The sequence below is a fragment of the Kogia breviceps genome, chromosome 4 (genome assembly GCF_026419965.1).
Source record: "Kogia breviceps isolate mKogBre1 chromosome 4, mKogBre1 haplotype 1, whole genome shotgun sequence".
Taxonomy (NCBI): domain Eukaryota; kingdom Metazoa; phylum Chordata; class Mammalia; order Artiodactyla; family Physeteridae; genus Kogia; species Kogia breviceps.
In genome coordinates this window covers 13,717,849-13,745,340 of record NC_081313.1, presented here as the reverse complement: position 1 = coordinate 13,745,340, position 27,492 = coordinate 13,717,849, and the positions used below count along the sequence as shown (strand labels likewise).

Genomic DNA, 27,492 nt, shown 5'->3' with positions numbered 1-27,492 from the left:
AGGTTCAGCTAGGCTGCCTGCGCAGACGAGTGTAAGAACTCCCTACGCCTTTAACATTCATGCTTCCTATAGAACCGGGCTGCTACTAATGACGTGACATAGTTAACTAAGTACAGGACACGAGGCTCGTCTGAACTGAGGTCTGCTGTTAATTATAAAATGCGCACTGGAATCCCAAGATTTAGTACCAACAAATGAATGTAAAATGTCTCACTAAATCATCTGGCTTGATTACATGTTGAAATGATAATATTTTGGATATACTGGCTTAAATAAAATATGGCCATCTTACCTCTCTCTTTCCGCTTTAATGAAAACGTGGCTACTATTAGATTTAAGAGGACCTGCTTGTCTGGTTTTCTATTTCTACTGGGCAGCGGCTGGGCTGGGCTCTGCACTCCGAGGTGCAAACTATCCATCCAGGAGTTTCCCCTGCGCCCTTCCCGCCCCAGTAAGTCCGAGGCTCTGGCCGGGAGTCTCCGGTTTTCCTGTGAGTTCCCTCAGCCTCTAACCCGACTCTCCGGTCCGCCCCCCGGGCTGACCAGCGTCCCTGGCTTTCGTGACACGCACTCCCCGGGCTGCAGGGGTGCAGGGCGCGGACCTCAGAAAATCCAGACGGTCGGGTGGTCGCACGCATCAGTCCTCCCGGCTCCCCAATCCTCCGTCCCGCGCGGTGGTCGCCTTCCCAGCAACACGCCTCACAGCACAGCCAAAAAGGACAGTAACCTGCGGGGGCGAGGCCTGTCGATAACACCCGGCTCAGGGCAACACCCACCTCGGTCAACTCAATAAACACCCATTATTTCTGGTCAAACCAGCTCACTCGGACCCACCTATCCCACACCTCGCGGAGACCTAAACAACAATCACCTGAGGCCCATCCAATCACCACTCGTCTCAGGTTCATCCAATCACCACCCGCCTCAGATCCATCCAATCACAACCCTCCTTACTCCAACCCAATCAACACCCACCTCTAGCCGACTGGGCGGGGCCGGATCCCTCCCGGGCTTCCCCCACATTCCCGGGGCCGCTGGCCTCTCCGCGAAGGGGGCGTGGCTACACGTCGGGAGGCGGGACTTCCTGTCCGGCCGGGAATAATTCGAGCCAGCCCGGAAATCAGCTCGCAGCCAGGCTCTTCGCGGGCCTTGAGTCTTGCGGTTTGAGTGTCTGGTGGGGTGAGGGCACTCAGTGGTCGCTAGACTCCTGCCTCGGTTGGCATTTCCCGGCTGGCGATGGCGACCTACACCTGCAACACCTGCCGGGCCCTGTTGGACGACGCGGAGGCGCAGCGGGCCCACTACAAGACGGACTGGCACCGCTACAACCTGAGGCGCAAAGTGGCCGGCATGGCCCCGGTCGGCGCCGAGGGCTTCCAGGAGCGGGTGCGGGCGCAGCGGGCCCTGGCGGAGCCGGAGAGCAAGGGCGCGGCCACCTACTGCACCGTCTGCAGTAAGAAGTTTGCCTCCTTCAAGGCCTACGAAAACCATCTGAGGTCCCGGCGGCACGTGGAGCTGGAGAAGCAGGCGGTGAGTCGGAGAGTGGCGATCCTGAATGAAAAGAACTTGGAGAAAGGGCTGGGCGTGGACAGTGTGGACAAGGATGCGGTGAACGCGGCCATCCAGCAGGTCATCAAGGCTCAGCCGTCCACGTCTCCCAAGGAGGCGGCCCCAGCGCCCGAGGCGGAGTCCCGGAGTCCCGTGACCGTGGCCGCTGGAGGACGTGGGACTCAGCAGCGAGACCCGGCCGAGAAACCTCCCCGGCTGCAGTGGTTTGAACAGCAGACGAAGAAGTTGGCCAAACAGCAGGGGGAGGAGGAGAGTGAGGAGGACCTGGATGCAGATGGTGGGGGCCTGTCTGGGGCGGGGCGGGGCGGGGCGGGGCGGGGGACGGGGCTGGTCCTCAAGCTTCCAGTTTATCTTTGAGGTTGGAGGGGGGAGGTGTCCGTTTTCAGGTGGAGGTGACGCGTGAGGGTGTTTCCTTGGTTTCTGAAGTGGGTGGTGTGGCCAGCACCCCCACAGGGCATTTTGTGTGTTTAGTTCACTGTTGTCAATTCGGGGACTGAAACGTTAATGGGGGGTGGGGGGAATAGTTACTTAGTAAATATTTGTAGAATGAAGGGATGCCTTATCTGTTGAAGGAGGAGATTGTTAGCATATGCAGAAGGAGAACATAGTAGTACCCTCACACCATGTGCTGCAGAAAGTTTAATTGCATTGGGTTTCTGGTCATGATGGCTTTGCTCTGAGTTTGAGGTGCTCAGAATCCGCTAGCTAACTTGCAGTGTGAGGCTGGAGCCAGCAACCTAGGCTTCTTGACTTAATGAGCTATTTTTCCCTCATCCCACTGACGCTGATTGCATGTGTTCATATATGCATAGGAAAGGAGCTCGTGCCTCCTTCAAGGGGTTTACTGTGCGCTGAAAAAGGAGGATGAAGGCATTCCTTAGCCATGCTGACCGGTGTGTGGTGTATGACTGGCTGACTTTGAGATCTTCAGCTAACTTTGTTTTCCAAATCTCTGGCTTGCAGACTGGGAGGATATTGATTCTGATGAGGAACTGGAATGTGAGGATGCTGAAGCCACGGAGGAGGAGGAGGAGGAGGAGGAGGAGGAGGAGGCGGCTGGAGGAAGCACCCCGCTTGGTGCCATCCCCATAACGGACTGCTTATTTTGTCCCCATCATTCAAGCTCCCTCACGAAGAATGTGGCTCATATGACTAAAGTCCACAGCTTCTTTATTCCTGATGTAGAGTATCTTTCAGATCTTAAGGGACTGATTAAATATTTGGGTAAGTTCAGTCGGTTTTTTTCCTTTTTAATGACAAAATACCACATTATTGGGGGGCATTAGTTTGGGGCTTCTCCTCAATCTTGGATTGAATGACCAGCCGATTTTGTGAAAATCAGGACCTTGATGGCTGTTTTTTGAATTGTGGACATAGACAGTGAGCCATAATCTGGCTGCAAAAAGCTGCTTTCATATTTTTTTCTCAACTTATTTCTCCAGGAGAGAAAGTTGGTGTGGGGAAGATTTGCTTGTGGTGCAATGAGAGGGGAAAGTCCTTCTACTCCACGGAAGCTGTACAGGCTCACATGCACGACAGGAGTCACTGCAAGCTCTTCACAGATGGCGATGCGCTTTTGGAATTTGCAGACTTCTATGATTTTAGGTAAGTCTGGTTTGTGATACCGAGCGAAGCCAGCTGATCACATTTGCATTGGATTTGCACGTGCCCCTACCTGATAACTGTCTGTGTCTGGCCCTGTCCAGTACCGTATTCTTCATACCTCTTAGCACACCTTTTTAGGAGGTAGTTATTTCCTCTCATTCTGTAGAGGAGAAACTGAGTAGCACAGAGTTAAACACACGTGTCCGACCAAGAGAAGATCTCGGGCCCAAACTGTCAGTTTGTGTGGTTTGAAAACTTGTTTTTGCTTGTTGTGCTTTCCATGGTCAGAAGTTCAGTTTTGCCAGTTACCTCAGGAACAGAGGCAGGGAAGTTAGGCTTCACATCGTGGAACCTTCCTAAAGACAATCAAATACTAGGGGAAAGAATTCAGTTATAGGTCATTTGCTCGCTCTTTAAAAACTAATTTTAGGTTCACACAAAACCGAGCAACAGGTATAGCGATTTCTTACATACCCCGTACCACACAGGTGCACAGCCTCCCTCATCACCAGCATCCTCCAGTGGTACGTTTCTTACAGTTGGCGAACCTATATTGGCCCATCAATTATTACGCAAAGTCCATAGTTGAGGGTTCACTCTTGGTGTTGTCCAGTCTATGAGTTGGGACAGATGTACACACAATGACATGTGTCCACCAGTAAAGTATCTTACAGAGTGGCTTCCCTGACCTACGAATCCTCTGTGTTCTCTGCCTGTTCATCACTTCCCTCCCACCCAACCCCTGGCTACTTCAATGTCACCATAGGTTTTCCAAAACATAGTATAGTCATAATCATACAGTATGTCGCCTTTTTAGACTGGCTTCTTTCACTTAGTAATGTGTATATAAGGTTCCTCCATGTCTTCTGGTTTGATAGCTCATTTCTTTTTGGTAAATTCCAAAAATATTCCACTGTCTGGATGTACCAGGGTTTATTTACTTACTGAAGTACATCTTGGCTGTTTCCATGTTTTAGCAGTTGTGAATCAAAGTGCTATAAACCTCCATTTGTAGGTTTTTTTTTTTTTTTTTTTTTTTTTCCGGTACGTGGGCCTCTCACTGTTGTAGCCTCTCCCGTTGCGGAGCACAGGCTCCGGACGCGCAGGCTCAGCGGCCACGGCTCACGGGCCCAGCCGCTCCGCGGCACGTGGGATCTTCCCAGACCGGGGCACGAACCCGCGTCCCCTGCATCGGCAGGCGGACTCTCAACCACTGCTCCATCAGGGAAGCCCCATTTGTAGGTTTTTGTATGGACATAAGTTTCATCTCCTTTGGGTGAATACCAAGCAGCACAATTGCTGGGTCCTGTGGTAAGAGTATGTTCAGTTTTGCCAGAACCTTCCGAACTGTCTTCCACAGTGGTTGTACCCTTTGTCATTCCCAGTATCACTGAGTGAGAGTTCCTATTGATTCACAGCTTCGCCAGCATTTGGTCTTGTCCGTGTTCTGGATTTTGGCCATTCTGTTAGGTGTGTGGTAGTATCTCACTGTTTTAATTTGCATTTCCCTGATGACACAAGTGGAGCATCTCTTTATATGTTTATCTGCCTTGTGTATATCTTCTTAGTGAGCAATCTATTAAGGTCTTTGGCTCATTTTTTAATCATGTTGTTTATTTTCTTACTGTTGAGTTTTTTGGTTTTGGGGTTTTTTAAAAATTTATTATTTTTGGCTGCTTTGGGTCTTTGTTGCGCGCAGGCTTTCTCTAGTTGCGGCGAGAGGGGGCTACCATTCCGGTGCGCGGGCTTCTCATTGCGGTAGCTTCTCTTGTTGTGGAGCACGGGCTCTAGGCGCGGGCTTCAGTAGTTGTGGCTCGTGGGCTCTAGAGTGCAGGCTCAGTAGTCATGGTGCACGGGCTTAGTTGCTCTGCGGCATGTGGGATCTTCCTGGACCAGGGATCGAACCCGTGTCCCCTGCCTTGGCAGGCGGATTCTTAACTACTCTGCCACCAGGGAAGCCCTTATTGTTGAGTTTGAAGGGTTCTTCCTACATTTGGATAACAGTCATTTATCAGTTGTGTCTTTTGCATATATTTTTCCCAAGTCTGTGTCGTGTATTTTAATTCTCTCAACATTACTTTTCACAGAGCAGAAGTTTTTAATTTGAATGAAGTTCATCTTATCCATTCTTTCTTTCATGGACTCTGCTTTTGGTGTGGTACCTAAAAAGTTGTCAGCAAACCTTAAGTTATCTAGAATTTGTCCCATGTTATCTTCTAAGAGTTTTTATGCATTTTACATTTAAGTCTGTGGTCCACTTTAAGTTCATTGGTAACTTGCGTATTTTACTACAGGAAAATGCTAACAAGTTGTTTTTTCCTCCAAAATTCTTCAGCTGGCAATTTCTGCATCTATTTATCCCTGTCCCCCCACCCCTTTAGGTAGCAAGTGGGTTTTTCACATTGACAAATAAAATATATTTCTTTTAGTTAAATTTGGGGTCTTGGTCTCTGTACTAACGCCATTCCTTGGTTCCAGGGGTAGCTACCCAGGTCACCAGGAAGGGGAGGACCCTGGTGAGACTGAGGAGTTGCCCTCAGAAAGGGCCTTGGAATACGACGGTGACACCATGGAGCTGATTCTCCCTTCTGGTAAGTGCGGTTGTCCAAATACATAGCTTCATGCCGCTGACGTTATCCGAGAGGCGTGTTCCCATCTCTTCCCTTCCACACCGACGGGAGAGACCCTTCAACTTCAAGTGTGTGTTTGTGTTCCCCTGGACGAGGTACACTCTGAAGGTTGCCCCGTAGCTCTGTCTTGGCTGTTTTGTTGAAATTGCATCACTGTTTTCCTCACTTGTTGTGGTTCGTAATGCTTTAATCCGTCATTGCCTTTCTTTTCAGTACATAGACCTTTGTATTCTGTTTATTATCTGGTTTTCTGGCTCCATCCAGGTTTTTCTTGTTAAACTTGACTTTGCTCTTATTCCTTGAACTGATTCCTGTTTCCATGGTGGCTCAGACTTGCACATGTTAGTCTGGCATGCGTGGCTCTGATTGACAGCACCCAGGTTTCCTGTCCGTATTCTGGGTGTAGCGGGAGGCTTGGAGTTTGAATTCTGCCTTCTCCTTTGGGATACATGTTTCATGATGGCGGGAATTTATCCCAGATATGAAAAGATGAAGAAAAGCCGTGACTGTGAGAAGCCTTTCATACTGTTTATAGTGTTATGATTATCTGAGAAGGATGGGAGCAGCTACAGAAGACACATTTAAAAAGGACAGGGAATGGGATGATAAGATAATAAGATCCTAATAATAGCTCGTATTTTCTGAGCAGTTAGCACATTTAGGCAGATATATTATTTTATCTTTACATCAAGCCTTTGAGTTAGATTCTATTATCCTTATTTGACATATGAGCCAACTGAAGCTTAGGCAGGTTGAGTAATTTACCCAGGATCACGGACCTCGTCAGTGAAGCCCTTTCCCCACTTCTCTCCACTGCCTGGGAGATATGCAGTAATGGTGGGAGCAGGAACAGCCACATTGCCAGTGGAGACATCTGCCATGAAGAAGCCACCCTGAGGTGCTGCTCTCCACCTGCAATATCATGGCTTAGGTATAGAGAGCCCTGCTTAACCCAGAGTAATAATCTTCTAAGGCTAAGGGCAGCGTTAGACAATGACAGTGAAAGGAAAGTGCAGGCAGAACCTGTCTTGAGGATATAATTCTTCTACAGTGATAAGAAAGCTATAAGGCAGTACAATATTGGGGCCTGTACAATACATAGTAGCAAAGCAGGCCTAAGTATTATCACAGAGGACCTAATCTCATCTTCCTCTGAGAAAAATACCAATGCAGAATCTCAGAAATAAGTTTAATAATATATTTTCTAAGACTATTTGTTTAATAGTGTTGACTGTTTAATAGTCTTAGTCTGTTTAAAGCTTGACCCACTGGCATGGTTTTACCATATCCTTAAAAATAAGCAAAAGCTGTAGGGAAAATTCAGCTTAATCATCTTTTAAAATTCCAGCGTACCAGGTGACTTCTGTCATTTAGAAAGCCGTAGGGCAGGGTTTCTCAGCCTCAGCACTGTGGACGTTTGGGCCGGATAATTCTTTGTTTTGGGGGCTGTCCTGTGCCTTGTACGATGTTTAGCCGCATCCCTGGCCTCCACCCACTAGGTGTCAGGAGCCTCCCTCTGTCTCCAGTCATTGCCATGTGTCCTCTGGGGATTAAATCGCCTGTTTGAGAACCACTGCAATAGAGAATTTAAGCAAAGAAAAAGTGGATTGGTTTCTATTCTAGGCTCAGACTGTGGGTTATAGACCTAAACATCAGGGCCATTATCTTTGCTTAATCTCTTTTCTATTTAAAAAAAAAGTTAAAATTCCTTACCTCCTAGGACATTTTTATCTGTATTAGTAGGGGCAGCTATGTGAATTTCTAGGGAGGCACTTCTATATAAGTAAGTACAGATGCTGAGATTTGCATTTGACCGTGACTTACTGTTGTCTCTCTCTCTCTCTCTCTCTCTCTCTCTCTCTCTCTCTCTCTCTCTTTTAATTTAAGTATAGTTAATGTACAGTGTTGTGTTACTTTACGTGTACAGCAGTGTGATTCAGTTTATATATTTGTTTTTCAGATTTTTTTTCCATTATAGGTTACTACAAGATATTGAATATAGTTCCCTGTGGTACACAGTAGGTCCTTGTTGTTTATTTTATATATAGTAGTGTGTATATGTTAATCCCAAACTCCTAATTTATCTCCCCTGCACACCTGCTATCCCCTTTGGTAACCCTAAGTTCGTTTTTTATGTCCATGAGTCTATTTCTGTTTTGTAAATAAGTTCATTTGTATCATTTTTGTTTAGATTCCACATAAAAGTGATACCATATGATATTTGTCTTTCTCTGACTTGCTTCACTTAACGTGATAATTTCTAGGTCGGTCCATGTTGCTGCAAATGGCATTATTTCATTCCTTTTTATGGCTGAGTAGTATTCCATTGTATATATAATACTGCATCTTCTTTATCCATTCATCTGTCGATGGACGTTTAAGTTGCTTCCGTGTCTTGGCTGTTGTAAATAGTGCTGCTGTGAACTTTGGGATGCATGTATCTTTTCAAATTAGAGTTTTCTCCCAATATATGCCCAGGGGTAGGATTGTAGGATCATATGGTAACCTTATTTTTAGTTTTTTAAGGAACCTCTATACTGTTCTCCATAGTGGATGCAACAATTTACATTCCCACCAGCAGTGTAGGAAGATTCCTTTTTCTCCACACCCTCTCTAGCATTTATTATTTGTAGGCTTTTTGATGATGGCCATTCTGACAGGTGTGATGTGATACCTCATTGTAGTTTTGATTTGCATTTCTCTAATAATTAGTGATATTGAGCATTTTTTCATGTGCCTCTTGGCCATCTGTAGGTATGTCTTCTTTGGAGTAATGTCTGTTTAGGTCTCCTGCCCATTTTGATTGGGTTGGGTTTTTTGATATTAAGCTGTATGAGCTGTTTGTATGTTTTAGAAATAAATCTCTTGTTGGTTGCATCATTTGCAAATATTTTACCCCAGTCTGTAGGTTGTCTTTTCATTTTGTTTATGGTGTCCTTTGCTGTACAAAAACTTTTTAGTTTAATTAGGTTTCATTTATTTATTTTTGTTTTTATTTCCATTACTCTAGGAGACAGATCCAAAAAAATATTGCTGGGATTTATGTCAAAGATTGTTCTGCCTATGCTTTCCTCTAGGAGTTTTTAGAGTATCCGGTCTTATATTTAGGTCTTTAATCCATTTTGAGTTTATTTTTGTATATGGTGTTAGAGAATGTTCTAATTTCATTCTTTTACATGTAGCTGTTCAGTTTGCCCAGCACCAGTTATTGGAAAGAGTGTCTTTTCTCTGTTGTATATTCTTGCCTCTTTTGTCATAGATTATTGACTGTAAGTGTGTGGGTTTATTTCTGGGCTCTGTTTGTATCCTCTTCAGTTTCTTCCATCAGCATCTTAACCGTTTTTGGAGTACAGGTCTTTTGCCTCCGTAGGTAGGTTTATTCCTAGGTATTTTATTCTTTTTGATATGTTGGGAAATGGGAATATTTCCTTAATTTCTTTCTGATCTTTTGTTGTTAGTGTATAGAAGTGCAGCAGATTTTTGTGTATTAATTTTGTATCCAGCAACTTTACCAAATTCATTGATGAGCTCTAGTAGCTTTCTGGTAGCATCTTTAGGACTTTCTATGTATTGCATCATGTCATCTGCAAACAGTGACAGTTTTACTTCTTTTCCATTTTGGATTCCTTTTATTTCTTCTTCTTCTCTGACTGCTGTGGCTGGGACTTCCAAAACTATGTTGAATAAAAGTGGCAAAAGTGGGCATCCTTGTCTTGTTCCTGATCTTAGGGGAAATGCTTTAGCTTTTTACTGTTGTCTCTTCTTAAATCTCTCTATTCCTTCCTTTATTTTTTAACACGTGGCTTCATCTTTCTTCAGCCAGTAGAGCACTCTTTCTTCTGTCACATGCATTTTCCAGCTAGATGAAAGTGAAAATTCTGACTGGGAAAGCCCTTGCTTTATGGCTCCATTTTGAAAAAAAATGATACAACTCAGTGCTTCAGTATTGTTCTTCTGAAAAACAGGTGCCAGAGTGGGTCATCGCTCCCTGATGAGGTACTACAAACAGCGGTTTGGCTTGTCGAGAGCTGTGGCGGTTGCTAAGCATCAGAAGGCCGTGGGCCGGCTCCTGCAGCAGTACAGAGCCCTGGGGTGGACTGGCGGCACAGGTGCGTCCACGTGGACCACAGGGACCGGCCCAGGGACTCGCGTTACACAGAGGGCCTCGGGTGAACTGGGTTTTTTTCCTTTGTCCTCTTGGGTCCTCTCTAGGGGAAGCTTACCTTCTTGGCTCTGGGGGCTTCTGTGACCACCTGAGACATTTATGGCAGTAAGCCCAAAGCTCCGTGACTTTAAAACTTCATATTCCTGGCACAGTAACTTTCTAAAAACTGCATATATACCACTAATTTTTCAGAAGATAATAGTAATAAAAATAATTGTTTAGTGATCAACAAAGGTTGAAATTCTCCTGGATGTTTCACAGGGGAGTGAAATGGTATTCTTATGCCAATAGTTTGAGCTGTGGAGTCAAACATGACTTCCCTGATACTCTTGTTGGTACTTAATAACATGAATATGAGTAATTTAATTAATCGAAGCCTCTGTTTTTTCACCTACAAAATGGAGGTGATAATAGGACCTGCCTTGTGGAATTGTGCAGGTTGAATATCATAAAGCAAGTATGACTAGTACATGTACATAATAAAGGCCAGCTGTCAGTCCTTCTTTTTGTAATTTTCCCATAGAAAATGTTGTAAGAGTCAGAAGAATAAAGGAGGCTATCTTCTGAAATTGTTGAGATTGCTGTCTTCAAGGAGAACCTCAGTCCACTGAAAATAGTAGAGAGAGAAGGGGGAGAGCTGCCTTCTGATGGCCTGGGAAGCTCGGACACTGGAATGCATTGTAAATGCCTCTGTGTTTATATTACACGTGGGTTCCTTCCCTGTGGCTCCCTGTGAGCTGTGAGGGGACTTAAATCTAGTGGACACTGACTTCATCTCAGTCTTGTCAGGACTTCTTGTCTAACTTGGTTTATAGTCTGCCTTTCTCGGTCCCTTTTGGTCAATGGGGCATCACCTTTTGGGCTTATAGACCTTTTCAGATGATGAAAACTAAAGAGGCTCATCCCAGAAGAATGTCTATAGAGAGAAGTTCTGGTATGCAATAAACCCCCCAAGGCCCATTGGATAGAGACCCCAGATAATAACTCTTGTTTAAATATGAGAACCCACTTACCCGAAACTGGCTTTGATTCTCTGCCAAGTTGGGTCTTCTCTGATCACAGGTCACAGGCCTTTACCTCATTTCTTATCCCCTTTCCAACCTAAGGAGCAGCTCTCGTGCGCCAGCGGGACATGCAGTACGTGCAAAGGATGAAGTCAAAATGGATGCTGAAGATGGGAGTGAAGAACAATGCCACCAGGCAGATGCACTTCCGGCCCCAGGTGCTGTTCTGAGTCGGCCAGGGGTTGAGTCCTCACCTGTGTCCTGCACAAGCGTCCTCCTTGCCTGGGGAGCCACGGAAGCCGGATTGGACAGCAGACCCTTTTGCTGCCACTTCTCCCTGTACTTCCTCTGTCCTGACCTGATAATAAAAGTCAGAATCATATTGGCTCTCCAGTATAATTTTTGGACAGGGTTGAAATGTGTTTTTACAAAGCGAGTGCTGTGTCAACTGGACACAGGCCCTGCTCTTGTGAGAGGTGCTTTGTTCGGAATAGTGTGGGGAATTCAAGAGCAGCTTGTCTGCTCCAAACCTGGTTTAATTTTCAGAAGAACACCTTACCATATCATGGTGCTGGGACCTATGTAAGGGGGCTTTGAAGCGTCTGGAGGAGCAGAGTTGCATGTCCCTTTTCGAACGTTGTGGCTCCAGAGATGGTGACAGTCTCTGGCCACTTTCATTAAATCCAGGGAAAGTAAAAGGGCATGTCAGTGGTTTGCTGTAAATGTTCTTTATTTCTAAATGTGATCCAGGGTTACCTTTAGAGTGGGAAGAAAATAAATGTAAAATGTGTAAATGTTTTCAGGATTCACAGTTTAGATGATTTACAGCAAGGCCATGATACATTGAAAATGAAAGTAAATATGAAGTTCAAAATCCATTGAGCTAACTTCTTGACAATGGAAAAGTGATTTGGTCTTTAAAATCTGTAAAATGAAGTATTTATTACCTCACAGGTTGTTGTGTGGTTAATTATATCAGCAAGGGACCCATCACTCAGTCCCCACCACAAAATAAGTGTTTCAAGTTCTCTCTGGTGGAAAAAGTACCCCACTGAGGAAGGTGATGTTCTGGTCAGTGCAGTGGTCTTTCTGAGGAATGAGTTCAAGGATGCCAGGAGATTTTGCTTGCCCTTACTGTGTATTCACCAGCTGTCGTTTGCTAGAGACATGTCTTTTCTTACTTAGGATTCAGAGTTGAATTAATATTTCCTCAGTACACAGGTTCACTATCCCAACAGTGGAGGGTTCCCTAGTTTTAATTTTACTCCTTAATCCGGTTTTTCTAACGTTTTCGTCACACGAGTACCCACCCTCTTGTGTTTGACACATCTTTAAATCTATATCCTGGGAAATGATATAGTGCTTGGCATGAGGTATGTTTTTACTTTATATTTAACTGAATGTACATAATATCGTGTTACAGCTCTTGTCAGTTTTGGTTTTCTTTCTGTGGCTTTTCACTTATGTGCTTATTCAGTGTCTTTTGTGGATCCACAAAAATTTTAGGATTATAAATTCTAGTTCTGATGAATGTCATGGGTATTTTGATAGGGATTGCATTAAGTCTGTAGATTGCTTTGGGTAGTATGACCATTTCAATAATAATTCTTCCAATCCAGGAGCATGAGATATCTTTCAATTTCTTTGAATCAGCTTCAGTTTCCTTCATCAGTGTTTTATAGTGTTTACAGTATAGGTCTTTCATCTCCTTTGTTTTGTTTATTCCTGGGTATTATGTTTTTGGAGTGATTTAAAAATGGGAATTTTTTTTTCCTTTTTGATATTTCATTATTAGTGTTTATAAATGCAACTGATTTCTGTATATTAATCTTGTATCCTGCAACATTGCTAAATTCATTTATTAGTTCTAAAACGTTTTGGTGGAGACTTTATTTTCTCTATATAGAGTATCCTCTTATCTGCAAATAATGACAGTTTTACCTCTACCCTTCCAATTTGGATACATTTTATTTCTTTTTCTTGTCTGATTGCTGTGGCTAGGACTTCCAATACTGTGTTGAATAGACGTGGTAAGAGTGGGCATACTTGTCCCTATATTTAGCAGGAAGGCTTTCAGCTTTTCACCATTGAGTATTATGTTGGCTGTGGGTTTGTCATAAGTGACCCTTATTATGTTAAGTGTGTTCCCTCTATACCCCCTTTGATGAAAGTTTTTATCATGAATGGATATTGAATTTTGTCAAATGGTTCTTCTGCATCTATTGAGATGAACATGTGATTTTTATTTCCTTTTTTAATGTGGTGTATCACATTGATTTGCATATGTTGAACCATCCTCATGACCCTGGGATAGATCCAACATGATCATGGTGTATGATGCTTTTAATGTATTGTTGGATTTGGTTTGCTGATATTTTGTTGAGGATTTTTACATCTATATTCATAAAAGATATTGGCCTGCAATTTGGGGTTTTTTTTTTTTTGTAGTGTCTTGTCTGGTTTTGGTTCAGGGTAATGCTGGCCTCGCAGAATGAATTTCCTTCCTCTTCAATTTTTAGGAATGGTTTTAGAAGGACAGGTATTAGCTTTTCTTTATATGTTTGGTAGAAATCCCTTGTGAAGCCATCCTGCCCTGGATTTTTATTTGCTGGGAGTTTGTTTTTAAATTTGCTTCTAGTGATTGGTCTATTCAAATCATCTGTTTCTTCTTTTTTTTTTTTTTTTTTGCGGTATGCGGGCCTCTCACTGTTGTGGCCTCTCCCGTTGCGGAGCACAGGCTGCGGACGCGCAGGCCTGGCGGCCATGGCTCACGGGCTTAGTTGCTCCGCGGCATGTGGGATCTTCCCGGACCAGGGCACGAACCCGTGTCTCCTGCATCGGCAGGCGGATTCTCAACCACTGCGCCACCAGGGAAGCCCGATCTGTTTCTTCTTGACTCAGTCTTGGTAGGATGTATGTTTCTAGAAATTTGTACATTTCTTCTAGGTTGTCCAATTTGTTGGCACATAATGAAATAAGAACAATGCTAGAGGTGTAACCCTCCCAGACTTCAGAGTATACTACCGAGCTACAGTAATCAAATAGCTTGGTATCAGAATAAAAACAGACACATAGATCAATGGAACAGACCCAGAAATAAACCCACGCACCCATGGTCAATCATCCTATGACAAAGGAGGTGAGAATATACAATGGAGAAAATACAGTCTCTTCAAGAAATGGTGCCGGGAAAACTGGACAGCTACATGTAAAACAATGAGGTTAGACTATTCCCCTACACCATATACAAAAATAAACTCAAAATGGCTTAAAGACCTAAATGTGAGACCTGAAACCATAAAATTCCTAAAAGAGCACAGGCAGAACAGTTTTTGAAATATATTGTACCAATGTTTTCTTTTATCAGTCTCCTAAGGCAAATAACAGAAAAATAAACAAGTGGGACCCAATTAAACTTAAAAGGTTTTTCACAGCCAAGGAAACCAGCCATAAAAACGAAAAGACAACCCGATTAATGGAAGAAACTATTTGTAAATGATGTGCCCGACAAGGGGTTAATATCAAAAATGTTCAAACAGATCATCCAACTCAGTATCAGGAAAACAAAGAATCCAATTGGAAAATGGGCAGAAGACCTGAATAGATATTTTTCCAAAGAAGACAGAATGATGGCTAACAGGCACATGAAAAGTTGCTCAATATCGCAAATTATTATGGAAATGCAAATGAAAACCACAATGTGGTATCATCTCACACCTGTCAGAATGGCCATCATCAAAACGTCTACAAATAACAAATTTGGAGAGGATGTGGAGAAAAGGGAATCCTGTACACTGTTGGTGGGGATATAAATTGGTGCAGCCACTATGGAAAACAGTATGGAGGTTCTTCAAAAAACCAAAAATAGAATTACCATATGACAGAAATCCATTCCTGGGCATATATCCATACAAAACTATAATCCAAAAAGATACGTGCACCCCTATGTTCATAGCAGCACTATTCACATCAGCCAAGACAAGGAAATAACCTAAATGTCCATTGACAGATGAATGGATAACAAGATGTGGCATATAATACAATGGAATACTACTCAGTAATGAGAGTGATAAAGGTATCTTTTGTTAACAAGTTGACTTTTGGAGAGCCCTTAGTTAGCCCAGCTGAGAGGACGGTGCAGCCCCAACTCCATGGTGACAGAAGCTCCCATGTTTCGGATCTCTGTGGACCTCACCCTATGTATCTCTTCATCTGGCTGTTCATTTATATCCTTTAATATCCTTTGAATAAACTGGTAATCTAGTAAGTAAACTAGTTTCCAGAATTCTGTGAGCTACTCTAGCAAATTAATCATACCTGAGGGGGGGATTGTCAGAACTTTTGATTTATAGCCAGTTGGTCAGAAGACTTGGGATTCACGTGTAAAGTGGGGCAAGTCTTGCAGGACTGAGACCTTAACCTGTGGGATCTGACATCATCTCCAGGTAAACAGTGTCAGAATTGAGTTGAATTGGAGAACTCCCAGCAGGTGTTGGAGAATTGCTCGGTAGTCTGGAATAAAACCACAGATATTCCTGGAGATATAGATAGCACAGGGGAGAGGTGAGGGCCCTCTTCCTAGTCTCAGGAGATACTGAAAACCAGGCAAAGGAATTTAAACTTCATCTATGGGCAGCAGATAACCATTCTTGAACAAAAGGAGTGACACAACAGGAAAAATGGCTGAGAGGAATTAGTGTGATTATCTCTGTGCTGTATGGTAGACTAAGGGGAAAGAGAAGTCTCTCCAGGACACTGCAGTAGAATTGCAGCCCATGGGAAATCTAACATGGTGGAGAAAACAATGTCCCTTTGAAGGAAAAGTTAAACAAAAACCGTGGACAGTTTAAAGATGCTGAAATGGGTCATGGAAATGGATGGGAGGAGGCAGGGAGGAAATAATGACCTGGAGAAGGAACAGATGCTTGAGGAACCATATGTGAACGATCGTGGGAAAGAGAAAACAAGGTCTCTACTTTATAAAACCATCTTTTGCTTTACTTTTAGAGAGACTTGAAATATATACATTGTTTTGTTTATCCCAGTTGACGACTATTACTAGTTACATTTTTTAAGTGAGTATCTGTCCAGAGGGCTCAGCTATTGTGAACGATTTTGATAATCTAAAACTCAAATCTTCTGGAATAAAAATCAGCAGACTTAACTTGCACTACAAAAGATGTGTTGAACAAATACTGAACAATCCATGTGCCAGGACTGTTCTAGCTTTGGGGTACACAGCAAGGAGAGGAGTCCCTGTTCCCATGGAGCTTGTAGTCTGGAGGTGGATCACTAACCTATAATGGGACTGACTATCCTGGTTTGCAAAAGATGGAAAGGTTTCCTGGGATACAAGACTTTCAGTGCTGAAACTGGAAAATCAGGTAAAAACAACAAATGCTAGTGGTGGCCAATTTCCCAAATGGTCCCCAAAGACAACCCATTCACACCCTTACAAAATCCCTCCCACATTAAACAGAGCTGACTTTCCTAAGTAATGGCTCACAGTGGAAATGACCACGTGTGACTTCCAAGGTTAGGTCATAAAAGACACTGCGACTTACACTTTGCTTACTTTTGAGCCAGTAACCATGTTATGAGGACATTCAAGCAGCCCCAGGTAGAGGTCCACTCAGTGAGGACCCCAAAGCTCTTGCTATCAGTGGGTAAATGAGCCTCTTCCAAGGGGATCCTCCAGCCAGAGTCGAACCTTCCAGCTGAGGTCAGACCTTCACATGATCAGCCCTGTCCCCCTGCAACTTCATGAGACCTTCAGGCACGTAAATTTGTCTTACAGAAATGGAAAGAAGCAAAGTTTGTTGTTTTCCTGCTAAATGTTGGGGTAATGTGATATGGAGTACTAGATGGCTAGTACAGTGCTACTGGGAAAAGGTCTGCTTAGGAAAGACAGATGAGTTGGGGTAGGCACTACTGTGAAAAGAGGGTGTGGATAGGCCCCTCCTGTAAACGCATTTGGGCAGAAACCTTCCAAGGAAGGGAGCAAGACAGCAATAGTCGATCCACGCATAACAGTAAAGGATTTCTGAGACTTGGTATGCATCTGAGACGAAAGATGCTCGCTCAGCCTTGTTAGAGCAACATCAAGTGTCAGTGTGACTGAAGTGGGGTGAGCAGAGTGGGGCAGGGGGTGTCACAGCCGGCCAGAAGGAGGGGTAGGGCCTCCTAGAATAGAAAGGCAATCCTCTTGGTCAGTTTGGGCTGCTATAACAAAATATCACAGACTGGGTGGCTTATAAACAAGTTTTTTCTTCTCACAGTTCTGGAAGCTGGAAGTCCAAGATCAGGGTGCCAGCACGGTCCGGTGAGGGGCCTCTTCCTAGTCTCAGACTTCTTATTCTATCCCTTTCTGGGTCTCTGAGGTCTATGTGCTCAGAATCTAATCACCTCTCAGAAGTGCCACCTCCTAATACCATCACTTTGGGAATTCGTTTGTCAATATATGAATTTTTTTTTTTTTCCTTTTTGACGGGGGTGGCACAAACATTCAGACCAGAGCAGGAATGTGTTTGTACTTGATTCCCAGTCAGGGGAAGCCACTGAAGGTTTTCAGCGAGAAGAATAATGCGACTTAACCTACGTTTGAAAAAACGTCGGTATCTTCTTTGGTGCTATGGGCCGTTTGGATTTTAAACATGAAATGTCCAATTCTGAAAAAGGACGGACAGGTCCAGCTAGGCTGCCTGCGCAGACGAGTGTAAGAACTCCTTACGCCTTTAACATTCATGCTTCCTATAGAACCGGGCTGCTACGCATGTCGTGACATAGTTAACTAAGTACAGGACACGAGGCTCGTCTGAACTGAGGTCTGCTGTTAATTATAAAATGCGCACTGGAATCCCAAGATTTAGTACCAACAAATGAATGTAAAATGTCTCACTAAATCTTCTGGCTTGATTACATGTTGAAATGATAATATTTTGGATATACTGACTTTAAAATATAGTCATCTTACCTCTCTCTTAACATTTTAATAAAAACGTGGCTACTATTAGATTTAAGAGGACCTGCTTGTCTGGGATTCTATTTCTACTGGGCAGCGGCTGGGCTGGGCTCTGCACTCCGAGGTGCAAACTATCCATCCAGGAGTTTCCCCTGCGCTCTTCCCGCCCCAGTAAGGCCTAGGCTCTGCCCGGGAGTCTCCGGTTTTCCTGAGTTCCCTCAGCCTCTAACCCGACTCTCCGGTCCGCCCCCCGGGCTGACCAGCATCCCTGGCTTTCGTGACACGCACTCCCCGGGCTGCAGGGGTGCAGGGCGCGGACCTCAGAGAATCCAGACGGTCGGGTGATCGCATGCATCAGTCCTCCCGGCTCCCCAATCCTCCGTCCTGCGCGGTGGTCGCCTTCCCAGCAACACGCCTCACAGCACAGCCAAAAAAGGACAGTAACCTGCGGGGGGCGAGGCCTGTCGATCACACCCAGCTCAGGGCAACACCCACCTCGGTCGACTCAATAAACACCTATTACTTCTGGTCAACCCAGCTCACTCGGATCCACCTATCCCACACCTCGCGGAGACCTAAACAACAATCACCTGAGGCCCATCCAATCACCACTCGTCTCAGGTTCATCCAATCACCACCCGCCTCAGATCCATCCAATCACAACCCTCCTTACTCCAACCCAATCAACACCCACCTCTAGCGGACTGGGCGGGGCCGGATCCCTCCCGGGCTTCCCCCACATTCCTGGGGCCGCTGGCCTCTCCGCGAAGGGGGCGTGGCTACACGTCGGGAGGCGGGACTTCCTGTCCGGCCGGGAATAATTCGAGCCAGCCCGGAAATCAGCTCGCAGCCAGGCTCTTCGCGGGCCCTGAGGCTTGCGTTTTGAGTGTCTGGTGGGGTGAGGGCACTCAGTGGTCGCTAGACTCCTGCCTCGGTTGGCATTTCCCGGCTGGCGATGGCGACCTACACCTGCAACACCTGCCGGGCCCTGTTGGACGACGCGGAGGCGCAGCGGGCCCACTACAAGACGGACTGGCACCGCTACAACCTGAGGCGCAAAGTGGCCGGCATGGCCCCGGTCGGCGCCGAGGGCTTCCAGGAGCGGGTGCGGGCGCAGCGGGCCCTGGCGGAGCCGGAGAGCAAGGGCGCGGCCACCTACTGCACCGTCTGCAGTAAGAAGTTTGCCTCCTTCAAGGCCTACGAAAACCATCTGAGGTCCCGGCGGCACGTGGAGCTGGAGAAGCAGGCGGTGAGTCGGAGAGTGGCGATCCTGAATGAAAAGAACTTGGAGAAAGGGCTGGGCGTGGACAGTGTGGACAAGGATGCGGTGAACGCGGCCATCCAGCAGGTCATCAAGGCTCAGCCGTCCACGTCTCCCAAGGAGGCGGCCCCAGCGCCCGAGGCGGAGTCCCGGAGTCCCGTGACCGTGGCCGCTGGAGGACGTGGGACTCAGCAGCGAGACCCGGCCGAGAAACCTCCCCGGCTGCAGTGGTTTGAGCAGCAGACGAAGAAGTTGGCCAAACAGCAGGGGGAGGAGGAGAGTGAGGAAGACCTGGATGCAGATGGTGGGGGCCTGTCTGGGGCGGGGCGGGGCGGGGCGGGGGACGGGGCTGGTCCTCAAGCTTCCAGTTTATCTTTGAGGTTGGAGGGGGGAGGTGTCCGTTTTCAGGTGGAGGTGATGCGTGAGGGTGTTTCCTTGGTTTCTGAAGTGGCTGGTGTGGCCAGCACCCCCACAGGGCATTTTGTGTGTTTAGTTCACTGTTGTCAATTCGGGGACTGAAACCTTAATGGGGGGTGGGGGGAATAGTTACTTAGTAAATATTTGTAGAATGAAGGGATGCCTTCTCTGTTGAAGGAGGAGATTGTTAACATATGCAGAAGGAGAACATCGTAGTACCCTCACACCATGTGCTGCAGAAAGTTTAATTCCATTGGGTTTCTGGTCATGATGGCTTTGCTCTGAGTTTGAGGTGCTCAGAATCCGCTAGCTAACTTGCAGTGTGAGGCTGGAGCCAGCAACCTAGGCTTCTTGACTTAATGAGCTATTTTTCTCTCATCCCACTGACGCTGATTGCATGTGTTCATATATGCATAGGAAAGGAGCTCGTGCCTCCTTCAAGGGGTTTACTGTGCGCTGAAAAAGGAGGATGAAGGCATTCCTTAGCCGTGCTGACCGGTGTGTGGTGTATGACTGGCTGACTTTGAGATCTTCAGCTAACTTTGTTTTTCAAATCTCTGGCTTGCAGACTGGGAGGATATTGATTCTGATGAGGAACTGGAATGTGAGGATGCTGAAGCCACGGAGGAGGAGGAGGAGGAGGAGGAGGAGGAGGCTGGAGGAAGCACCGCGCTTGGTGCCATCCCCATGACGGACTGCTTATTTTGTCCCCATCATTCAAGCTCCCTCACGAAGAATGTGGCTCATATGACTAAAGTCCACAGCTTCTTTATTCCTGATGTAGAGTATCTTTCAGATCTTAAGGGACTGATTAAATATTTGGGTAAGTTCAGTCGGTTTTTTCCTTTTTAATGACAAAATACCACATTGTTGGGGGGCATTAGTTTGGGGCTTCTCCTCAATCTTGGATTGAATGACCAGCCGATTTTGTGAAAATCAGGACCTTGATGGCTGTTTTTTGAATTGTGGACATAGACAGTGAGCCGTAATCTGGCTGCAAAAAGCTGCTTTCATATTTTTTTCTCAACTTATTTCTCCAGGAGAGAAAGTTGGTGTGGGGAAGATTTGCTTGTGGTGCAATGAGAGGGGAAAGTCCTTCTACTCCACGGAGGCTGTCCAGGCTCACATGCACGACAGGAGTCACTGCAAGCTCTTCACAGATGGCGATGCGCTTTTGGAATTTGCAGACTTCTATGATTTTAGGTAAGTCTGGTTTGTGATATCGAGCGAAGCCAGCTGATCACATTTGCATTGGATTTGCACGTGCCCCTCCCTGATAACTGTCTGTGTCTGGCCCTGTCCGGTATCGTATTCTTCATACCTCTTAGCACACCTTTTTAGGAGGTAGTTATTTCCTCTCATTCTGTAGAGGAGAAACTGAGTAGCACAGAGTTAAACACACGTATCTGACCAAGAGAAGATCTCGGGCCCAAACTGTCAGTTTGTGTGGTTTGAAAACTTGTTTTTGCTTGTTGTGCTTTCCATGGTCAGAAGTTCAGTTTTGCCAGTTACCTCAGGAACAGAGGCAGGGAAGTTAGGCTTCACATCTTGGTTTTCCTGAGACCCCTTGAATCACAGGGTGTCTCCTAAGGGACTTGAGCTGGTGGCTGCACCAGGCTTGTCCCAATCACTTGTTCGTGAAATTATTCCACATTTACCTAGAATTTTGAATATTTCGTACCTCATGCAATGAATCCATGCTAGGAATTCTGGAACAGCTGGTCTTAGGGTCATTATGCCTATGACCTAGCGCAGGTGTGCTCTGCACACAGGTGTGTATTATGACCGTGCCAGGTGTGCAGAGGCCACCTAATACAGGTGTTCAGAAAAGTCCTGGTCTTTTAAGTTGTTGTTTTGCATTTTCCTCCTGATTTCTCATTTCTCACTTGTCCTGACAGAGAGTTTTCCATTATAGCCACTTTGATGGCTCTGTAGGGGTATCCGTTGTGGTTTTAATTTAAATTTCCCTGATGAGGACTGATGCAGTTGAGAACCTTTTTATATATCCACTGGCCATTTGAATATCTCTTGTGAAGTATCTGATCTAGTCTTTAGTCTGTTCCTATTGGCTTCTCTGCCTTACTGGTAACATTTTAGTGTACATTTCTCCAGTTATTTTCCATGTGTATTTGTGGACAGCTGTAGAAACACAGAGATTCTTCTGGAACTACAGTGTCTAATTTGCTAATTCCTAGGTGTACTCATGTCGCTCTTTTGGTTAATTAACTGAAGTAAAAATTTTTAAGTTTATTTCTTCAGTTGCACTACCCACATTTCAAGCCCTATGCTTAAAAACAGATGTGGTTTAAAAGTAGCTACCATGGTGGACACACAGGCTGAAAATTTGCATCATCAGAGACGTCTGTTGTTCAGCACTGTTCTAGAACTTGTTTTTGTAATGATTAAATTGAGGAGAGCTGCATCTCCAGCTGTACGGTCTCCTCCCCTTCCTCTCCGTTTGCCAACCCTCCTAGAGAGAAACAAATACATAGGTGAAGGAATTCTGTTATAGGTCATTTGCTCACTCTTTCTTAGAACAATTTTAGATTCTCAGCAAAATTGAGCAAAAGGTACAGAGATTTCAAATATACTCCTTACCCAACACGTGCATAACCTCCCTCATTATCAGCATCCCCCAGTGGTACATTTGTTATAATTGATGAACCAAGTTGACCCATCAATTATCACTCAAAGTCCATAGTTTAGAGTTCACTCTTGGTGTTGTCCATTGCATGCATTTGGAGAAGTGTGCATACAGTGACATGTATCCACCATTAGAAGATCATACAGAGTGGTTTCACCGACCTACACATCCTCTGTGTTCTGCCTGTTCATCACCCTCCTGCACCCAACCCCTGGAAAATAGTGGTATTTAGTGTCTCCATGTTTTTGCCTTTTCCAGAATGTTGTATGATTAGAATCATGCAGTATGTAGCCTTTTCAGACTGTTTCTTTCACTTAGTAATATGCTTTTAAGGTCCCTGCATGTCTTTTCATGGCCTGCTAGCTCATTTCTTTTTTGTATAATCCCAAAATACTCCCTCGTATGGATGTGCCACGGTTTATTATCTATTCACCTATTGAAGCACATGTTGGTTTCTTCAAGTTTTAAGAATTTGGATAAATCTTCTGTAATTCATGTGCAGGTTTTTGTATGGACAGAAGTTTTTGACTCCTTGGGGTAAATACCAAGCAGCAGGATTGCTGGGTCTTATGGTAAGAGTGTGTTTGATTTTGCAAGACACCGCCAGCTCTTCCAAAGGGGCTGTATGTACCTCTTGCATTCCCACTAGCAATTAATGAGAGTTCCTGTTGCCCCAGATCCTCACCAGCGTTTGATATTGTCATTGTTCTGGATTTTGACCGTTCTGATAGGTGCGTAGTGGTATCTCCGTGTTTTAATTTGCATTTTTCTGATGACATGTGCTGTGGAGCATCTTTGTTGCATGCTATCTGCCACGTGTGTATCTTCTTAGTGAGGAGTCTAGTAAGGTCTTTGGTCCATGTTTTAATCAGGTTGTTTATTTTTTTACTGTTGAGTTTTAAGAGTTCTTTTTGCATTTGGATAGTTTATCAGATGTGTCTCCTGCAAATACTTTTTTCCAAGTCTGAATCTTGTGTTTTAATTCTCTCAACATTGTTTTTCACAGAGCAGAAGTTTTTAATTTTGATGAAGTTTAGCTTATCAGTTATTACTTTCATGGACTGTGCCTTTTTTGTCGTTCCTAAAAAGTCATCACTAAACCCTAAGTTATCTAGGTTTTCTCCTATATTATTTTCTAGGATTTTTTATAGTTTTGTATTTTACATTTAGCTCTGGGATCCATTTTGAATTCATAGGCCATTTGCATGCTTTACTACAGAGAAAATGCTAACAAATTGTTTTCTCTCCAAAAGCTTTCAGTGTAGTCGCTGCAACTGTTAACCCCTCACCCCTAACCCCTTTAGTTATCTAGTAGGTTTGCAGTCTTTTAGTTAAATTTGGGGTCTTGGTCTCTGTACTAACGCCATTCCTTGGTTCCAGGGGTAGCTACCCAGGTCACCAGGAAGGGGAGGACCCTGGTGAGACTGAGGAGTTGCCCTCAGAAAGGGCCTTGGAATACGACGGTGACACCATGGAGCTGATTCTCCCTTCTGGTAAGTGCGGTTGTCCAAATACATAGCTTCATGCCGCTGACGTTATCCGAGAGGCGTGTTCCCATCTCTTCCCTTCCACACCGACGGGAGAGACCCTTCAAGTTCAAGTGTGTGTTTGTGTTCCCCTGGACGAGGTACACTCTGAAGGTTGCCCCGTAGCTCTGTCTTGGCTGTTTTGTTGAAATTGCATCACTGTTTTCCTCACTTGTTGTGGTTCGTAATGCTTTAATCCGTCATTGCCTTTCTTTTCAGTACATAGACCCTTTGTATTCTGTTTATTATCTGGTTTTCTGGCCCCATGCAGGTTTTTCTTGTTAAACTTGACTTTGCTCTTATTCCTTGAACTGATTCCTGTTTCCATGGTGGCTCAGACTTGCACATGTTAGTCTGGCATGCGTGGCTCTGATTGACAGCACCCAGGTTTCCTGTCCGTATTCTGGGTGTAGCGGGAGGCTTGGAGTCTGAATTCTGCCTTCTCCTTTGGGATACATGTTTCATGATGGCGGGAATTTATCCCAGATATGAAAAGATGAAGAAAAGCCGTGACTGTGAGAAGCATCTCATACTGTTTATAGTGTTATGATTATCTGAGAAGGATGGGAGCAGCTACAGAAGACACATTTAAAAAGGACAGGGAATGGGATGATAAGATAATAAGATCCTAATAATAGCTCGTATTTTCTGAGCAGTTAGCACATTCAGGCAGATATATTATTTTATCTTTACATCAAGCCTTTGAGTTAGATTCTATTATCCTTATTTGACATATGAGCCAACTGAAGCTTAGGCAGGTTGAGTAATTTACCCAGGATCATGGACCTCACCAGTGAAGCCCTTTCCCCACTTCTCTCCACTGCCTGGGAGATTTGCAGTAATGGTGGGAGCAGGAACAGCCACATTGCCAGTGGAGACGTCTGCCATGAAGAAGCCACCCTGAGGTGCTGCTCTCCACCTGCAATATCATGGCTTAGGTATAGAGAGCCCTGCTTAACCCAGAGTAATAATCTTCTAAGGCTAAGGGCAGCGTTAGACAATGACAGTGAAAGGAAAGTGCAGGCAGAACCTGTCTTGAGGATATAATTCTTCTACAGTGGTAGGGAAGCTGTAATGCAGCAGAATATTGTGGCCTGTACAATACACAGCAGCAAAACAGGCCTAAATATATCACAGAGGACCTAGTCCCATCTTCGCTTCGTGAAAATACTAATGCAGAATCTCAGAAATAAGTTGAATAACTTCTTTTCTAAGATTGTTTATTTAGCCCCTTGTTTCATTAGCTTCCCCTTCCTTAACTGGAGACTAAGATCGCAGTAGACCTTGAGAAACTGAATGAACTTGTCCCTGCCAGCAGCATCTGGCATGTAGTAGGATCACGGTGGACGTGGGCTTCATTTTGCAGCAACTCTGCTCAGCAGTGAGCACATCCTGTTTTAGAAGTATAGTCTATTTGAGAGAAATTTTCGTCTGGACTTAAAACGTCTGAAGCTTAAAGACTCCGTAGTTATCTAGGCAACACATTTGCCCAGAGCGACTGAGTTTCCTGTTCCGCCAAAGCCAGAACTGGATGTCTTCTCAGGGTCCTCCCTTCCTCTCCCACATCCAGATGGTGACGAATTGCAATTCCTAAATGGCTTTTGAATATTTTTTCTTTTTTTTTTCTCCTTATTTGTGCCACCATGAAAGCTTCCTGCCTGGCCATCTCCAATCTGGTTTCCACTTGACCACCAGAAGGTTCTTTCTGAAAGAAACACCAGTCTACTTTCTTTTCCCTCCGGAATTCCCAGGGGGAGCCCTTGCCTTCGGGGTCACTTTGCCACCCTCTTCCTTTTCCCGCCACGTGCAGTTTCCCTCCCCTGGGCCTTGGCCTGTGCACCGCCTCTGTCCTCCTCGTCCTCGTCCTGTAGGACTCACGTTGGGCTCCCTGCTCCAGGAAGCCGTTCTGAGCTCAGCGCCTGCCCTGAGCGAGGAGAGTCTCTGTTCCTGCCCAGCTGTCATGATGTGGCTCTAGCTCCTTTGTGCCTGTTGGCTGACTTGCCTTCTTCCCTGTTTCTGTGAGGACGAAGCTGGCGTCTTTCATCTCCGCGCAGTGCCTCAGACACACAGGAGCCATGTACATGTCTGTTGACTGAGTGACTGGCAGGGTGGAGGGGACTTTTAAAAGGAAAGCGAGGTGGCCTCCCCGGGCCTGGCACAGCGCAGGAAAAGCAGAGCGAGGGAGCCGCTCTGGGCTGGGATGTTGCCTTGGGGGCTGAGAATCGTGTTTGCCTGCAGTCCCGGGCAGCAGATTGCTCTGCCTGTTCGTCATATAGTCAAAGAAGAAAGTGTCACGAGATTAACTTGAAGGTCCAATTTCTTGGGTGCTTAAAGCATGAATTTCCTTGCTCACAGCTACGTGTCCACGTACCAGGTGATGCTGTTGTAAAGTACTGGATGATAACCTCAGGGCAGCTCTTAAGAGAGACTGGGAAGTAGTGAGTAAGTAGCTTGGTCTTGGAGTACTGGGCGATTTTGTACTGTTAGACCCTGGAGAGGCCAGACCAGCTGCTGGCTTACCACAGCTTTCGTCACTAGCTGTGCACTTTTTTCTGAGTGTGTGCATTTTCCTGGGGAAACGCTGTAACATCATAAAGTCACCTGTGTGGCCACACAGATTTTTAAATTTTTTTTATTAATTCATTTGTTTTTTAATTAATTAACTTACTTTTTGGCCACGCTGTGCGGGTTGCGGGATCTTAGTTCCCTGACCAGGGATCGAACCCGCATCCTCGGCTGTGAAAGCGCAGAGTCCTAACCACTGGACCGCGAGGGAATTCCTCCACACAGATTTTTTTTGACTGTGTGGGTAAGTGCACTTTTTCTGGGGAAAGGCTGTAGTTTCTCAAAAACATCTGTGACCTGGAGGAGATTAAGAGCCAAGAATGGAAAAATCTACATATACAGCATTCACTGCCTTCCTGGGTCTTCTTCACAGATGACTGGCTGCTGAGACCTGATGGTAGAATTTGTTTAAATAGCAACAGAACATAGCACTCTTAGTGAATCAGAAGCTACCAATATTTGGAAATTTCTTCCAGCTATACAGTTACACACACTTGTAACATCTCATTTTAAAAACGAGTCATGCTCTGGTCAGTCTTGGTTATAATGAGACATGACAGTTTTTCATCCATTGGTTTGCCTCTGTGTCTCGGTGCTGACTTGGGGATTTTGTAATGAACCAAGGAAATAGGAAATCTCTGAATAAACACTGTGTACATGTGTAGTGATACTACAACAGTATACACAGTCACCTGGTTATGTCTTTGAACCAATTTACCGTTCAGAAGCTTCCTTGATTATGCTCAGTTATATGACTGGGTCAGCGTGGATGTTAGCATGAAGCCGACTTGAGAAGGATTCTAATGTGGAGAGCCTAGTGATACTTAATCAACTACACTTAGCGGAGTCTGCTTTAAACTGGTTTCGAAAGCAGCGGGTAATTGTGATTCCTTAAATCTAATTGCTTCAGGTCAAGTAGACGATCCCAGAGGCGGTGACATAGAGCATCCGGCAGAGGGCGCCATGAGCATTTATTTCGAAGACTGTGGTCTGGCTCAGTTCCTTCCCTCTTTGCTCTTCAGTTCCTGCGGAGCAAGTTGGTGTGAAAACACATCCACTGCTGACTAGCCAGATGAATCTGTTGCTGGATCCACGAGAGGCACGTAATCAATCTTCTTAGGAAAATTACCGTTAGAGATATTGTCT

General features: G+C 45.1%; 2 protein-coding genes across 5 annotated transcripts in view; both read left to right on the top strand.

Moving 5' to 3' along the window:
* The first annotated feature begins 1,086 nt into the window (after positions 1 to 1,086).
* On the top strand, positions 1,087 to 11,354 carry LOC131755425 (cytoplasmic 60S subunit biogenesis factor ZNF622-like). Of its 2 annotated transcripts, XM_059061940.2 has the most exons (6): positions 1,087 to 1,845; positions 2,532 to 2,792; positions 3,011 to 3,173; positions 5,652 to 5,764; positions 9,769 to 9,912; positions 11,075 to 11,354. In XM_059061940.2, the coding sequence occupies exons 1-6, from the start codon at positions 1,236 to 1,238 to the stop codon at positions 11,200 to 11,202; spliced, it is 1,419 nt and encodes a 472-aa protein (XP_058917923.1). In that variant the 5' UTR covers positions 1,087 to 1,235; the 3' UTR covers positions 11,203 to 11,354. The 2 variants fall into 2 exon arrangements, with proteins under 2 accessions (XP_058917923.1, XP_058917924.1); XM_059061941.2 differs by lacking the exon at positions 9,769 to 9,912 and having other exon boundaries at positions 1,094 to 1,845.
* Positions 11,355 to 18,679: 7,325 nt separating this feature from the next.
* The window catches only part of LOC131755421 (cytoplasmic 60S subunit biogenesis factor ZNF622-like), a 151,475-nt gene continuing 142,662 nt past the window's right edge, over positions 18,680 to 27,492 (top strand). Inside the window, exons 1-5 of one of the 3 annotated variants that reach the window (XM_067030810.1) lie at positions 18,781 to 19,498; positions 20,180 to 20,434; positions 20,652 to 20,814; positions 23,636 to 23,748; positions 27,257 to 27,445. In XM_067030810.1, the coding sequence (XP_066886911.1) occupies positions 18,889 to 19,498; positions 20,180 to 20,434; positions 20,652 to 20,814; positions 23,636 to 23,748; positions 27,257 to 27,414 (1,299 nt within the window). In that variant the 5' untranslated portion in view covers positions 18,781 to 18,888 and the 3' untranslated portion in view covers positions 27,415 to 27,445. Of the gene's footprint in view, positions 19,499 to 20,179; positions 20,435 to 20,651; positions 20,815 to 23,635; positions 23,749 to 27,256; positions 27,446 to 27,492 lie in introns of all 3 variants that reach the window. The other 2 variants (XM_059061926.2, XR_010840086.1) reach the window with 2 other exon arrangements.